The sequence below is a fragment of the Ovis canadensis genome, chromosome 4 (assembly GCF_042477335.2).
Source record: "Ovis canadensis isolate MfBH-ARS-UI-01 breed Bighorn chromosome 4, ARS-UI_OviCan_v2, whole genome shotgun sequence".
In the NCBI taxonomy this organism is placed as follows: Eukaryota; Metazoa; Chordata; class Mammalia; order Artiodactyla; family Bovidae; genus Ovis; species Ovis canadensis.
Window position 1 is genome coordinate 52,522,066 of NC_091248.1, and position 14,653 is coordinate 52,536,718.

The window sequence follows — 14,653 nt, forward strand, 5'->3', positions numbered from 1 at the left end:
CCATCCGTCCAACCTGGCTCATTGTATTTGGGAGCTGTGTCTGTGATGTTTGCAGGCAAAGCCATGTTGTGTGTCCTTTTTGTGTGCCTGTAAATAGCCTTTAGAATACAGAAATGATAAGCACAAGTGACTGCCAATTTTCCAGGCATTACATCAAAAAAAAAAAAAAAAAGCACGCACACACAACTGTTTGAAGCAGACTAGCAATGAGATTCTCACCTCTGAAAAACACTAAACAGTTTTAGACAGAAGAGTAATATGACCAACAGTCAACTTCTAGAACCTAGGAGAAATGGAAAAGACATATCAATCTTAAAAAGTTTAATAAATCGTGCATGTGAAATGATGAAGATTTCTGTGTGAGAAACTGCCTAGACTTTTGAAAAAAAATCTATGAAGAAAATCATGTTTCTTATATTCGCTAAAGTACATAGTATTAATATATATACAAACATATGTGATGAGACTACGTCGTCGCCTCATTAAGGAGCACAGTTGGGCCCATTCAGTTGGATCACACTTTGTTTATGATTCCAAAAAATTTATAGGATTATTCTTTTTTTAACCATTGGAAATCCTTTGAAGTCAAGATATCAACTAAAGCATAACAAATCACCCATCTTAATCACTGTAATTTCAGTTGATAACAATGATACAAGAACTTAGTAAGTACAGAGACTTTGAAAATGCCGGGGCACAGTTACTTCCAAGAGGCATCAGCCAAACAATGGAGATAAATGAATGTTCTCCCCATCTCCCAAAATCATCATTTCCAAAGAAACAGCCAGTTTTAACCCCCTTTAGTGCTGTGCATGTGATGTCATTTCGACATTTGAAAACATAACTTAATTTCAGTAGAGCAAAACATCACTTATGTTTGCATGAATGACATTCAAGCTGGTTCCATCTGAGGATACATACTCTGGGTTTCCATTTCACCCACACTGCCACAGCAGCACATAAAAGCGGTCAGTCTAATCATGCCAGGAAGCAGCACAGACACAGCATAGCAGGAGTCTTCCCCATTCAAAGAACTCAGTCTGATAATCTGCCTCCACCAGCCAATGGCAACCAAGACCAAAGCCAGCTAGCCCTCAGGAAGGTGATGTCTGATGGACCAGTCAAGCCAGAAGGAGGTGAGCAGAAAGGCGCTATTCAAAGTACACAGCAAGAACATCCCCCAAATTTAAGGCCCTCATCTTTTAATTTTTAGAAATTGTCTGATAAAGTATGTTTATCCACTTTTTAATGTGCTTTTGTGGGCATGGCATTTCAGGACTTCATCATCACCGTGTAAGTCCCAAGATCAGTTTCATAATATATTGATTATAGTGATTTGTATTTTTCTATGCACTGAGCATCTTTTGACTTTTGTTGGGAAATAGATTAACAGTACTCATATTGCAGAATGGAATGCATGCTACTAACCTAACCTGTTTAAGCATGACTATAAATATGTTGCACTGTGATAAAAATTTAAACCACTCACAATTTGAATTAGCATACCAGTTGGAATGTAGATAAGCTTTTGTTGAATATTATTTTAAGTGTAACTTTTTTAAAAAATTCAGTGAATTTTGGAAATACCTAGAGGAAAGTAAAGGAAAAATGTTAATGCACTCATTCACCTTTACGTGGTAAAAGTTCTCTCTTGATCCTACAAACACATTTTCCATTCATGTTTCCATAGTTGTCAAGTGTATCGGTTGTGTTGGGCATGTGAATATACAAGTGCCTGTGTAATAAATAAAGTATATTTATTTCATTCATAACCTGCTGGGTTCTGAGCAATTGTTATATGATACAGTTTAAAATGAGTGTGTCAGTTTTTGCTTTCTCATTTGATTCCTTGCAATAGGGAATTCAGAGTTTCTGCTTCATTGCTAGTGAGAGCTATAATGATAGTATATTGGGTTGCAGGACAAAGTTTCATGTCAGAAACATTATAAGATAGATGGGGAATTGTTACCAAATAAACATACCAGAGTTTACATAAACATGTAAATAAATGATGGGGTTGGGCTATTCTATGATGGGGTTGGGCTATTCTAGTCAATGCTTCCACTCTTTCTTCCTCCCACATCTGATTAACTTCACAATCTGCTCAGCTTTCTGGATAGAGGAAGACAAATCTGATAAGCCTTGCTCTGGGCAGGCACCTGGACTTGATTCCATGGCTCTGTTAGGAAGGAAAGCAAGTTAATATCAGTTCCTAACTTGACCTCAACATTTGTAAGATTTTCCCCAAGAAAGAATGCCACTCACTGACAGTGACAGGGATCAAACCAGGGTGATTATTGAATGATCTTAATTGTAATTCAAATGTAAATTTAATTGTAATTCAAAAACATATATCAAAGAAAGGTTTAAAAAAAAAAAGTTAGCTGTCCTTAAGTCCCTTCCAGCCCTAAACACTTGATTTTATTATTCTGTACTTTCCACAAACTAAAATTAGGCCTCATACTTTTCTTTTTGCATTTCTTTTTATTCTCAGAAAACTTAAAAATTGTAGACGCTTTTGTCCCGACTAATCAGATATTTAGGAGCAGTGGAAGATTTGTGTGGCAGTACAAAGGACATGAACGGTGATATTTCTTGAATTAGCAGGGAATTAAGGAAACAGCTTAAATATTAAAAGATAATTCTGAATATACATTTATTCAGCCCAGTTTATAGATTGTCACCAAAGGACAATTTCTCTTTTCTAGTTAGCCTTACTAGTACCTTCCAAGAGTACTTATAATTCCACCTCTCACCTTTTCTTCATCAAATAAATAAGTCAAGTGATTTCTTCATTTTCTTACTGCAAATATTTCATAATTACAAATGTCACAGTAGTCAAATGCTTCCCTTATTTCACTCTGTTTTTAATTGTCTTGTATTTCTATATGATATTTTGTCTGAGTTTTTTTTTAGATATGAGTTTTGAAATTTTTAGCAAAACGTGCTTCTCTTTCTTTGAATAATACTCGAATGAATATTCTCGTATATTTGCAGTAGTTCTTCACGTAAAAAGTGCTTCATCACCCATTTTCTCATTTTATCACGCCTAGTAGGTGAGGGATTCGTTGTAGATATTCTCATTTCTGTTTTCTGAGTGAGCCGTTGGAGAGTCAGGGGGCGACATAACTGATAAAGAACACTTGGCTGAAAATTGTCAGAATCGGCAATCTAAGCCTGGTCTTATAACTGTGCCTAAGCTTTTGCTTTTTAAATGCATTGGCTCCTTTGAAATCCACCTCTCCTGATTTCACTAAAAACCATGGTCATTTGCTTATTTGCTATTTACACTCAAGTCCTTACCAATGATTAGAGGTTGCTAGAAATGATGGCGGAATACAATTTAGACTTGCTTACCTACTTGATCCTCTTTTCTGAAGGCTGATAATTAAGCTGCCACCAACCAGGAAAATAAAACCTTCTCACTGCACAAGCCGAGTGCAGCAGTAAGCAGTCTCTGCAGAGGAGGCTGTGTGCACATCTGTAGTCATTTCTATCAAGGGTGGCGAAATTGTCCCTAAAGAGCTTTTCATATATTTTTTGTGAGCTTCTCAGCAGATTTCCGCTTGAAGTAGCATAAAATATGGGTCAACTATGAACTACAGAGTGAGCCAGAAGGAACTTTTTCTCTCCCTCCGGGGTTTTGTCGCATGCTAGGAAACCTGAAAGGAAGGGCTAGGCAGATTGTGCCAGCTCATCCTGATACCTAAACAACTCTCTGTTTGTGTTTAGAAATCCCTGGAGATGTTTTTTTTCCCAAGCCAGTTGGTTTGGTTGAATACAGGCCTGGCTGTTTTAGAAAGTAACACCAACCTGGGAAGAGAGTTTTAAAAATAGGTTGTTTCTTAAAACCATACCACAACTAAAACAAAAGTTCTTAAAACCTTGAAAATTAACTTTAGTTGCTATTGAATATATTACATTTTAGGGACATTTTTTAATTCCTGAGCTATTTTTGTTTGATGCTGAGATTTTTAAGTGAGCTTGAAGTTTAGAAACACTGATAAAAGATGGGTAGAAATATCCCTCCACCCCGGGCAGTAGAACTGTTGGAACAGCTTGGAGACACTAGCTGAAAAGAGAAATCATTGACTGAGTTGTGTGAGGGAACTATGATTGAGGGTCCCTTGCTGTGGCTGAATTCAGGAGAAAAGCCTGAAGCTACTTCCACAGACCGCTGCTGGAAACTCCACTTTCCATAAGGCTCCTTTGCAGTACCTGTCAAAGAAGAGTTTCCTTGTTGCCATGGTGAACTCTGACTAAGCCATCTCTTTTTGAGACCTGCTGTCTTGGGCAAGTGGTAGTGGGTGGCTGGGTTGGGAAACAGGGTGGGAACTGGGAGTGGAGGGAAGTGTTGGTTACAAGGGCAGCAGCCGATCAGTGGTCCATTCTGTTCTGGCCAGAAGTAGATGGTCACTTTTGGTCAGAAGGAATTTGGCATTCTCTGTTTCTGGAAAGGAAAGGGTCCCAAAGGAAAGTGAAGATCAGAAAAGAAATCAGAATGAGATCATTTGGAGGTGAAATCGTCTAGAATGTATGCAAGAGGTTAATAAAAACAGACTTTATATTCTTCAGTTTACTGTGTTTGTGCAAAAATAAGAAAGAAAGGCAGAAGAGAAGAGCTTTAAAAATAAAACTTGGGATAGTTTAAAATGAAAACAAACTGTACTGATATGAACACAGCCAATAGAAATCTAAGAGTATCAAATTGGATTTCAGCTTTCAAATTTTTCGGCCTGTTTCTCTTGGGGCAAGGGTTTTGTTTTGTTGTTGTTTGTGAAAATCAAAATGTTCTTCTAAAGCTTTGTGTTTTTAAAGAGTTTTCCATATTTTCTTAAACTGATTGATTATGCATTTTGAAAACTCTGTAATCATTTAACATTTATTGCCTGAAGTATCTCTGCTGTTCATGCAGAGTCACAGACAGTAAATATATAGCTCTGATCACATGACGCTGCCTCTTGTGGGTGGACCTTCCTTACCAAAGGTGAATTCACTGACCTGTCATCATTGGATACTTTTGCTTTTTTCTGGTAGCAGCCATGAGTTCATCAAGCCATCCATGTAAAGAATTACTGGTTCATACCGAGGATTTACATGTTCATTTCATCTGACATGAATAGTAAGACCAACTGGCCGAAGTATCAAACTTGGCTTCAGCATTGCGGTGTCACATGCTCTAACCATGGGCCTGTTTGATTGAGCAGGACTATTAACATGATCCAAGAAGAGAAAGGCCTAATTTTTAACATGCCAAAGTCCCTTAAATGCTATTTATGACATGTCTTTTAACAAACTTAACCTAAGTTTTTAAAATGCAAATTATTTTACTTTAGGTTTGAGCAAATTTATATTCAAAAAGGTAATTTATCAAATTACCAGCAGAGAACAGGACCCTGAGGAAATGAGACAGGCAAGTAAATGCTGATGGAGGAAAGAAATGAGAAGCATGGAGCATGAGAAGGCTGATGGGAACACAGTACGAGATCCTGAACAGAGGGTACAATCTGAGCTTGGGGCTGGGAACGTTATTAGCCGGGTAGGTAGGAAGGGTCATGGAACCAGGGGAGAGGCAGAGGAATGCCAAAGGCACTAGGTAGCTACTTACCAATGTTGCCTAATTGCAGATATCTATCCATGAATTACTTGATTTATTTTCCACTTTTCATCTGAGTATGTTATATTATATAAAATGTGATATTCCACCCATTCTTGTTGTGCAAGATAATCTTTGGGATATGAGGATGGTATAGGGTGAAGGAATCTTTACATATAATGAGTCAGACTTTGAAAAATAGCCTTTTTTATTTTATTACTTTTTGAATGTATAAATATATATTTCAGTTATTGAGGTACCAAATAAACACTTTTGGATATTAAATGAAAACATATCAGCAATATTTGATTGGGGTATTGAGGTTTTTACATGCATAATTAGGAATAATATAGATATAACCATAGCTTTATACCTCAATGTGTTTTAAAATACTGAAAAATAAGTCAATTGATCATTTGAACAGAAACAAATCAAATAATACTACAAATCCATCAAGAACAGATACACTTTTAAGAAGAAAATGTTTGATGAAAGTTAGGTAGGTGTCTATTTTTAAACATGAGAAAGACAATAGAATAAATTTTGCTTTATTCTCAACACAGAAACAAAATCAACTTTTCCTCCTTGAGACATTTCAAACTAAAAACTGCATTTTTTTAAAGTTCTTGCACGTAATTTTTTTTTCAGAGTTCTTATAGCTTTTACTTTTATTTAAAAATTTTTTAAGTATAATTAATTTACAATGTTATGTTAGTTTCTGGTGTACAGCAAAGTTATTCAGTTACACATACAGATTATATCTAACTGTGAAATGAGCTTGGAATCTAAAGAGAGAGAGAAAGTGTATTTTTTAATACTGAACAAGTCAAATTTCTTTCTGTATAGCAATATATATATTCTTTCTATACTTTTAATTTGTTGTGAAGCGTTGTCATTGCTACTGACATTTCTTAAATAGCTACTTTGGCTCCATCCAACTATTAATGTACAAGAAAACTGAAGAGACTTTATGTAGAGAAAATCCATCAGAGGAAGAATTTGCATTTTTTTATGCCTGCCAAATTTCATTATTTACTCTGGGTTTCTGTGTAACATAAAGTAGATTTTTTGTTTTAATAGAGGAGACAAGCAAATTTTTATGACTCACATAGTATTCCTTATTCCTTATTAAGAATAAGGACCTTCTTCCTCTAAAGCTGTGAAGTTCTGGGTAAACAAATTCTGCAAAAGTTTAGAGAAATTAAAAGGATGATAACATCAATAATAATAAATCTTTTCAAATAAGGTGATACAACTCGATGTTTTTTAGTATAGAAAGTAAAACTAAAAGTCACCATAGAATGCTTGTCATGAGTATACTGGTTTAAGATGATTGTTGAAGAAGGCTTGTGCTAACTGCTTTGTTTCTTTCATTTTCACAGTTCATACTTCATTTGCATCACTGTAGAGCTAGACCAGTAATTCTCAAAGTGTGTCCATTGATCACTAGGTATTCCAGGGATCTTTTCAGGACTCTACAAGATCAAAAAATTCTTAAGACTGCTAAGATGTTATTTGCCTTTTTCACTCTCATTCTTTTTGTAATACGCATGAACTTTTCCTACATTTCCATGAAAAGGCACAATATCATTGCGTTGATGGCTAATGGAAAATGTATTTCTCAATTGTTTATGTTAAACTATTGTTAATTTTGAATATGATAAATATTGATAGATATAACTCACATGAAACAGAGTTCTTTGAGGAATTCAGTAATGTTTAAGAATGTAAAAGTGATCTTGAAACCAAAATGTTTAAGAACCACTGCTCCATACACAGGCATAATCATAATTTTTCCAATGGTCAAGAAAGTAGGATAATTAGAAGTTTCTCACAAGATAGAATTATCATATTTGTCTCTAAGTTTTTTATACCTTATATTTCTTATAGTGCATTTCAGAACCCTTACTTTCCTTTTTCATTAATGTTAATTTGTAATTTAAGATTGACTATTTTTTATTTTATCTTAATTAATTTACTGGACATGATTTAGATTAAATTATGATTATATGCCCATATAATTTTGAAGTTTGCCTGATAAATTGTCTATCAACTTTAATCAAGTTGTTTCTAGCCTATGGTAGAGTCAGAGTATTGTAAAGGTAAATACATTTTATTTCATGTCCTTATTTATATAAACTTATTGGGAAAAAATCATTTATAAGCTGTTTCTTTTATCTTCTCTTGTACCATCTATATTAGGAGTTCTACACATTGAAAATTAATTTGGGGCATTAAGTAACAATAGAAACATTGAAGATCATCACTTTGATTCAAATTTAAGTAAAACTTGAGTTTCTTAACCCTTACCTAATCCTTAACCCTTAAGGATATAATTAAGTATTTTTTAAAATAATTAAATCTAAAAAGGGAATTCTGAAAATATATATTTATCATTTATAGAAAATATTATCTGGGTTACTCAGATTAGTTGCTCATCATTTATTCTCATTCATACACACTTTTTTTTTAATGAATAGCATGTTTCAGAAACTCTGCAAAGAGTTAGTGATTTTTAGTGAACACAATAGACAAAAATCACTGTCCCATGAATCTCCCATTGGAGTAATATTTATTGACTAACCAATTAAAGATATGTGGGAGAATTTTAAGAATGGCAAAAGCATGAGTTTTCTCTATCTTAAACTGAAATTGAAGAACAATGCAGTTGGTCGATTTGTTTATATGTAACCAGACAATAGTATTTGTAGAAATAAATATCTGAAAGTAGAATATTGTTTTGTTCTGGTCTGGTTCTCTCTCATGATCTTTACAGTTTACTGGCTTCCCAGGTGGCACTAGTGGTGAGAAGCCACCTGCCAGTGCAGGAGACGTGAGAGACACAGGTTTGATCTCTGGGTCAGGAAGATCCCCTGGAGGAGGAAATGGCAACCCACTCCAGTATTTTTGCCTGGAGAATCCCATGGACAGAGGAGCCTGGCAGGCTATAGTCCATAGGGTCACAAAAAGTCAGGCATGACTGAAGCAACTTAACACACAACCAACTATAGGAGGAGAGAAAACAATCTATTTGGAGAAGGTAGGAATATTAATGAAATTAATTAAAGACTAAATTCCATGGGACTGGACATGTATTTATCAGATAATTGTCCAGATTCCTCTTTATGGCCACTGACTGTATTTGAATGATCATGAAAAATAATACTGAGGGTTTGTTGTAGCATTAGCCATATAAATCAGTATGCTATTATTAATTTCTATTTGTTTGTACTGGAAATGTCTCCTTTGGACAGGATTTTTATATAAATCAAAATATTTGGATTCTATTTTAGAATAACATCCTTGTTATCCAAGTATTCATAATCTTAGTGATCAGTTTCAGGATTATGAAGAACATTTTTCAAAGATGACTATATAATTACTTTCTCAAGCAAACTGCAAGAGACAGGATATTTAAGTTTCAGAAGAGAATATTGTAAAATAGAGTTGCCCTTGAAAAATTGATGCCCTTGAATAGTTTTTCTTTCAAATATGATTCTCCTTACTATGAATCTTTTAAAGATTTTTATTGTGTTATTTAAGGGTAAAGATCTTAATTGTGTTAGCATTTCTTAGCACAAAAACTTGGTCTTTGATAAATTCTTTGTTAATTTTGTTTGGACATAGCTGGAATTATAAACTAAATTTATTTAAGATAAGATGAATTAACTTTAATGACGTTTTAATCAAACATTTATCCATTATTTAATCTGAAATTTTGATCCACATTTAAACTTTATTTTAAGTAGTTTCTTCCAAAACATGTTCTTAAACAAAAACACCTTTAGTAAGTAAGACACACTAAAAGGCAACATTATAGCATAAATACAGGCACAGTAGTACACTGGACCATATGGAGAGGGAAGAGCGCAAGCAGGATTAAAAGCTTTACGTTCTGTCTTCAGAAAGATAATAGAGGAATCACATCATCTCCCTGTCTGAAAGAAGCTACTATGTGAATAATATGGAATATTTTAAGGGACATATTTTGATTTTTATAAGCTTGTTATAACTTTCTGATATATGCATACATATATATATCTGAAGGACCAAACCCAGTGTTAGTGTTAATTTTATCTTCAGCAACCCTGAGAGAGAAGTAATAAAATCACCAATAATTTTTCATTTAGAAAATATTGCAGTGACATCCTTCCACTGCCCTTATCCATGAGTTTACAAATGACCAATATAAAAATGAGAGGTGTCTATTTTAAATACTTTTATTTGTGAAAACTTATAATTTGGAGGTAACAAATGTAAATAATTACAGTTTGGAGGTTACAAATACAGATAATTGTATTAAACCACCTATGCCATTTTTCTAGTGTCTTTTTCTAAATTTTCCCTAATTGGATAATGAATATATTGAAGTGAATCAGAAAAAAATTATATTAAGTTTCTAAGTCCTTGTAAGATGCAATATCTCTTCTTAAATTAATACTCCTGGATGGTAGTAGAAAGCTAAAAATGTTACCGGACATAATTCAAGGGAAAACCTACCAATAACGCTAGTAACAGTGGAAACTAAAATCTGACATTTGGACTCCATCCAAATCCAATCAGCAAATGTGATAAAGCTGCAAGATCTCTTTGGTAAAAATAACACAAAAGCAACAATAATAATAGATAGATAAATAGAGTGAAAGGTAAAGGAGATAAAATAGAAAAGGTCACTAATGTAAATATAATACTAGCTGAAGAACAACAAAGAAAATGCATGCTGTAAGTATATCATTTCAGCAATAGGCAGTTATTTCAGTTCATCATTATACTATTGAAATAAAAGAATTATTGATTGATTTATCTTAATTCCAAACAATTGATCCTAAAGCCCTATACACTGTATCTATGAAGATAATATACTGCATATAGGAATAATAATATATATAATAGGAAATTATAGGCTTACCTACATAATAAGTTACTCCTGAAGTATTTAGAAACACCTTTGAGCTAGACCAGGGATATAAAATCAGTGAAAGAATAGCACAGGCTTCATACATTCCAAGCACTGAATTCTATAATAGACAACCCTTAATTTGAGAAATTCAATATTATAGAAAACTGGATGAGCGCTTTCATTAATTTTGATTAGTCTTGATTCTGTTTCATTAATGAATGTGTGACCTGGAAAAAAGTCACTTAAACTTTAAAAAAAAGATAAAAAGGAGGGTCTTAGTTTTTCTATAAACAAGATGATGGTTCTGGAACTAATTAACTTTAGAGTCCAAGATTGTGCAATTATAAAGTCATCCACAGTTTTGATCTGACACTTTGAACACGGGTGCTGCCATCATGTGGTAGGTACAGTGATAGTTCTGCATTTTTTAAAAGATGTATATATAGTAGCGGGGAAATCAACAGAGCAAGCTAATTGAAGACAGATGGGCAGTCAAAGAGACACTACCCTATTTAATAAAGGTCAGCCACAGAGGAGCAATCAAACAAAATGATGTCTAACCACCTAGCAGCCACAGAAAATGAAGAGGTCAGAGAATAATTCAAAACAGATTGAATTGCCTCACAGAAGATAAAATTAATTTACCTGAAATGCCCCCTCAATAAATGAGTCCCAAAATGATTCAACATGCTAGTATTTATTCTTCTAGACTCAGCAGCAGCAGCAGCAGTGTAGACTTATACCATCACATATTTATTTGATACACGCTTTTTTCTAGTTGGTTTTTGAAAATACAAGTAAAAATTCAAAAAGAAAATAGGCCTCCCAAAATGTAATTCATTAAGAAAATGGCTCCAAAAGTGTTTTTCATTATTAAAAAAGTCTCAAATTGAATGTGAAATAAATATTTTCATATGTAATACACAGATGCATAATACATGATTTCTGAAATTCTGTTAAAGAGTTGGAAGAATGAAGAAGAAATTTTTTAAATTGTTAATTTTGAAATCATAATATTATGAAAAGTCATATTTAGTTTTACTGTTTTCAAGTATTATTTTCTACAAGAAATGTAGAGAGACATTATACTGAAATATAAACCAGAGCCTACCTCCTGTCTGTACACCAAGAGTTGCAGTCAGCTTAAGTGCACCCTCTAGTACCTCCCATGGAATGTTACCATATGTATTATTCTGTCACTCCAGTTTAGAAATATATATATGTATGTATATATATGTGTGTATATATATATAATATTCATGGTCTGTTATGAATTCACAAGGCTATGCTCTCCAATGTTTCATGTGTTATCATTAAATATTTCTTTTAATCAAACCAGTTTGGGGGTATTTGGGATGACAAAACATCTGATCAAGTGATCACATTTTTCTATGCAGTATGACAGATTAAAGTTGAATCTCTGATTTTAAAAGTTAACCAAAAAAAAAAAAGATTACCCAAAGTTTCATTGACAAAGAACATGGGGTAAATATATATATGTATATAATATATATATACTGTGGTGTTTCTGATATTTTTGATTTGTATCAACACAGAACTGAATTTTTAAAAAGTGAGAAATCTTCTATATCACTCAGATATTTTAAGTTGTTTGGTTAAAGGAAAGAATTATTAATATAATTATCATTATTATAATTTTTACTATCAATTTATTAAATATTGCTTCAGCATAGTTCCAGGATTAAGCTTTTAAGAAGGCTATCATGGAACAAATATAGGTAGGTTCTTCTTCCAATAACCGCATGAATCTAACAACTACAATTAAATATAGAAAATGATTATTGCTGTAAAAGCTATATAAATTATGTGCTGTGAGAGTCTAAATATAGGAGAGTTCACTTCTGAGTATAAAGATGAAGGAAATGTATGAAACAGGTTCCATCTGAACTGTACCTTTCCAGATGAGTATCATTTAGATAGAGAAAATGACAGGGTCAGAGGAAGGTATAACAAAATTGGAAAGAGACTTGGCTAGAGCTCAGGAGAAGAGAAACCAAATCATAGCGATTCAAAGTGAGTGGTCTGAATGGGCTTCAGTGAAGAGTATACAAAGGAAAGTCATGGGAGGTACTTGTGGAAAACAACAGCCAATAAAGTAAATGAAACAGATTTGATAAAGCAAACTAAAGAATTTGACTGAAATCATGAGATGTCTTGAAATTATAATCTGGCCTCTAATAGAAAGTCCTTAAGCACTTTATTCATTGCTTTTAGGATTTACTGTTGGAGGTTTGCAGAAATACAGATTTAGTTCAGTTTAATATAATTGATGGTTTCTTATGTGGGAGCTGATTCAATTAGAGAAAATTAGTAAATAGATGTGTTGTTTCAAGTAACTGAAAAGGAACTATTAAAATATTTGGACTCTTAGCACCAGATCATCAAAACTGCGTTTCTATATTTTAACCTCATTTTATGCAATATAGATATAGCCCTGTACAGGGAAGATATATTCTGCATTATAATTGAATTCATTTTCAGAAACTAACTGTGTCAAGCTATCTCTACATATCAGGTTAAAAAAAAAAGTACAGTCATGCACAGACATTTTATTAAAATAATGCCAAACATAAACATTCGAGTTATTCATCTAAATACCCAAAATTTCTTTAGATTTAACTTTACATGTAATTTCATTTTACAAAGGTGGACTTAGACTTATTCTGAAATTTGTATATGTTCCCTATATTTAACTTTCTTTGTTTAAATATTACTGGTTTGCATTTAAAATATTGGCAATACTTTAATTGGTTTTCCACATGAAATTTCCATTTGCCTAGGCAATATGAAAAAACTGTTTCCTTAAATTTATTTCTAGCCTTTTTCGTTTCCTATGATTATATTGTTTTACATTCTGTTCACATTTCTCAAATATCCCAGAAGAGGACTAGAGCTAGAAATTCATCAGGTAAAAATCAAAGTTTGCCAGAGAAAAGATTAGAGATTTTGAAATGTAAATAATAAGACATCTTTGGATATTTTGATGTATTGTGAGATTTGTGAGATTGCTCAGGGATTAAAAAAAAAAGTTTTAAATTAGTAAATTGAGTTTAAAAATAATGTCTATTAATTAAGGTTTGTCTTTGAAAGTAATATATTGAGATTTTCCAGTTGATGAAATCACTTTCTTACATTCAGTGTCATACTAAAAATATTAACAATCTAGTTAGTTAAATCATCTATTGACAATCAAAAAGTGTGATAGCTTTTCCTCGTTTATAATCCATTGACTTGTCTGACTCACTGTGCAGTTGATTATACAGTTTAATCTACTTTATTGTGTTCATAATTTTATATGTCATATTACCCTTGCATTTTATAACTTTATCTTTTTAAAAAGTCTTTAACACATTAGCCAGATTTCTTCTACATAAGTTAAAGAGAATATCAAACAAGCATTATGATTATTATTCTTTTCCTGGAAATCTAGTCCTATGTGTTACTCTTAATTCACTGGTGACTGGTTACTTAACAGGATTCAGGCACTTTTCTAACTAGCTATTCCCAATTTAATACACACCTGACATACAGCTGACTAATTATCAAATATTTCTTCCTTCTCTATTCTGGAAAAAGAATCCTACCATCACTAACATTTGGTGGCTGGTATGAACATTTCTGGTGGCTTTAGAGAAACTGATTGTTCAGAAATGGAAAGGAAGAAGTGAGAAAAAAACTTAAAACCTTTGAAAGACTTGATCCTAGCTAATCTGATAGTTTCCTGCCCTCAAATGATTTCCTTCACAGTATCTACGTTTTCTATTTTTTGGAAGGGGTATATACCGCTTAAAGCACCGCCAGATTGCCATTGTGCTTTTGTACATTTCTTTAAGAAAAATGTTGATAATATAAGATCATAAAAGATTATCAACTCTTTATTAAGTGATGTGGATCCATCCAACTGCTTAAGAAACTCCTGACTAAACAGTAGAAGAGTATTTATGGAGGAGAGAGAATCTAAATAGTTTTGCAGCTTAAAGTACATCTAAAATTAGAAGAGAATCAAGGTGAATTCATTGTCAGGGACCAGATACTCTCAAAGACTGGGAAACAGCCATTGATGATAAAGCCCTGAGGAAGAGGTCTGACGGGTATAGCAAAGAAAATCACAGTAAAAAAAGTGTGCATTACTGTAT

At 33.1% G+C, this 14,653-nt stretch overlaps 1 protein-coding gene across 1 annotated transcript in view; it reads left to right on the top strand.

The window, feature by feature from the left end:
* PCLO (piccolo presynaptic cytomatrix protein) overlaps positions 1–14,653 on the top strand; it is a 371,908-nt gene that overhangs the window by 319,671 nt on the left and 37,584 nt on the right. Inside the window, exon 20 of the mRNA XM_069586655.1 lies at positions 954–1,136. Within this exon, the coding sequence (XP_069442756.1) occupies positions 954–1,136 (183 nt within the window). The remainder of the gene's footprint in view (positions 1–953; positions 1,137–14,653) is intronic.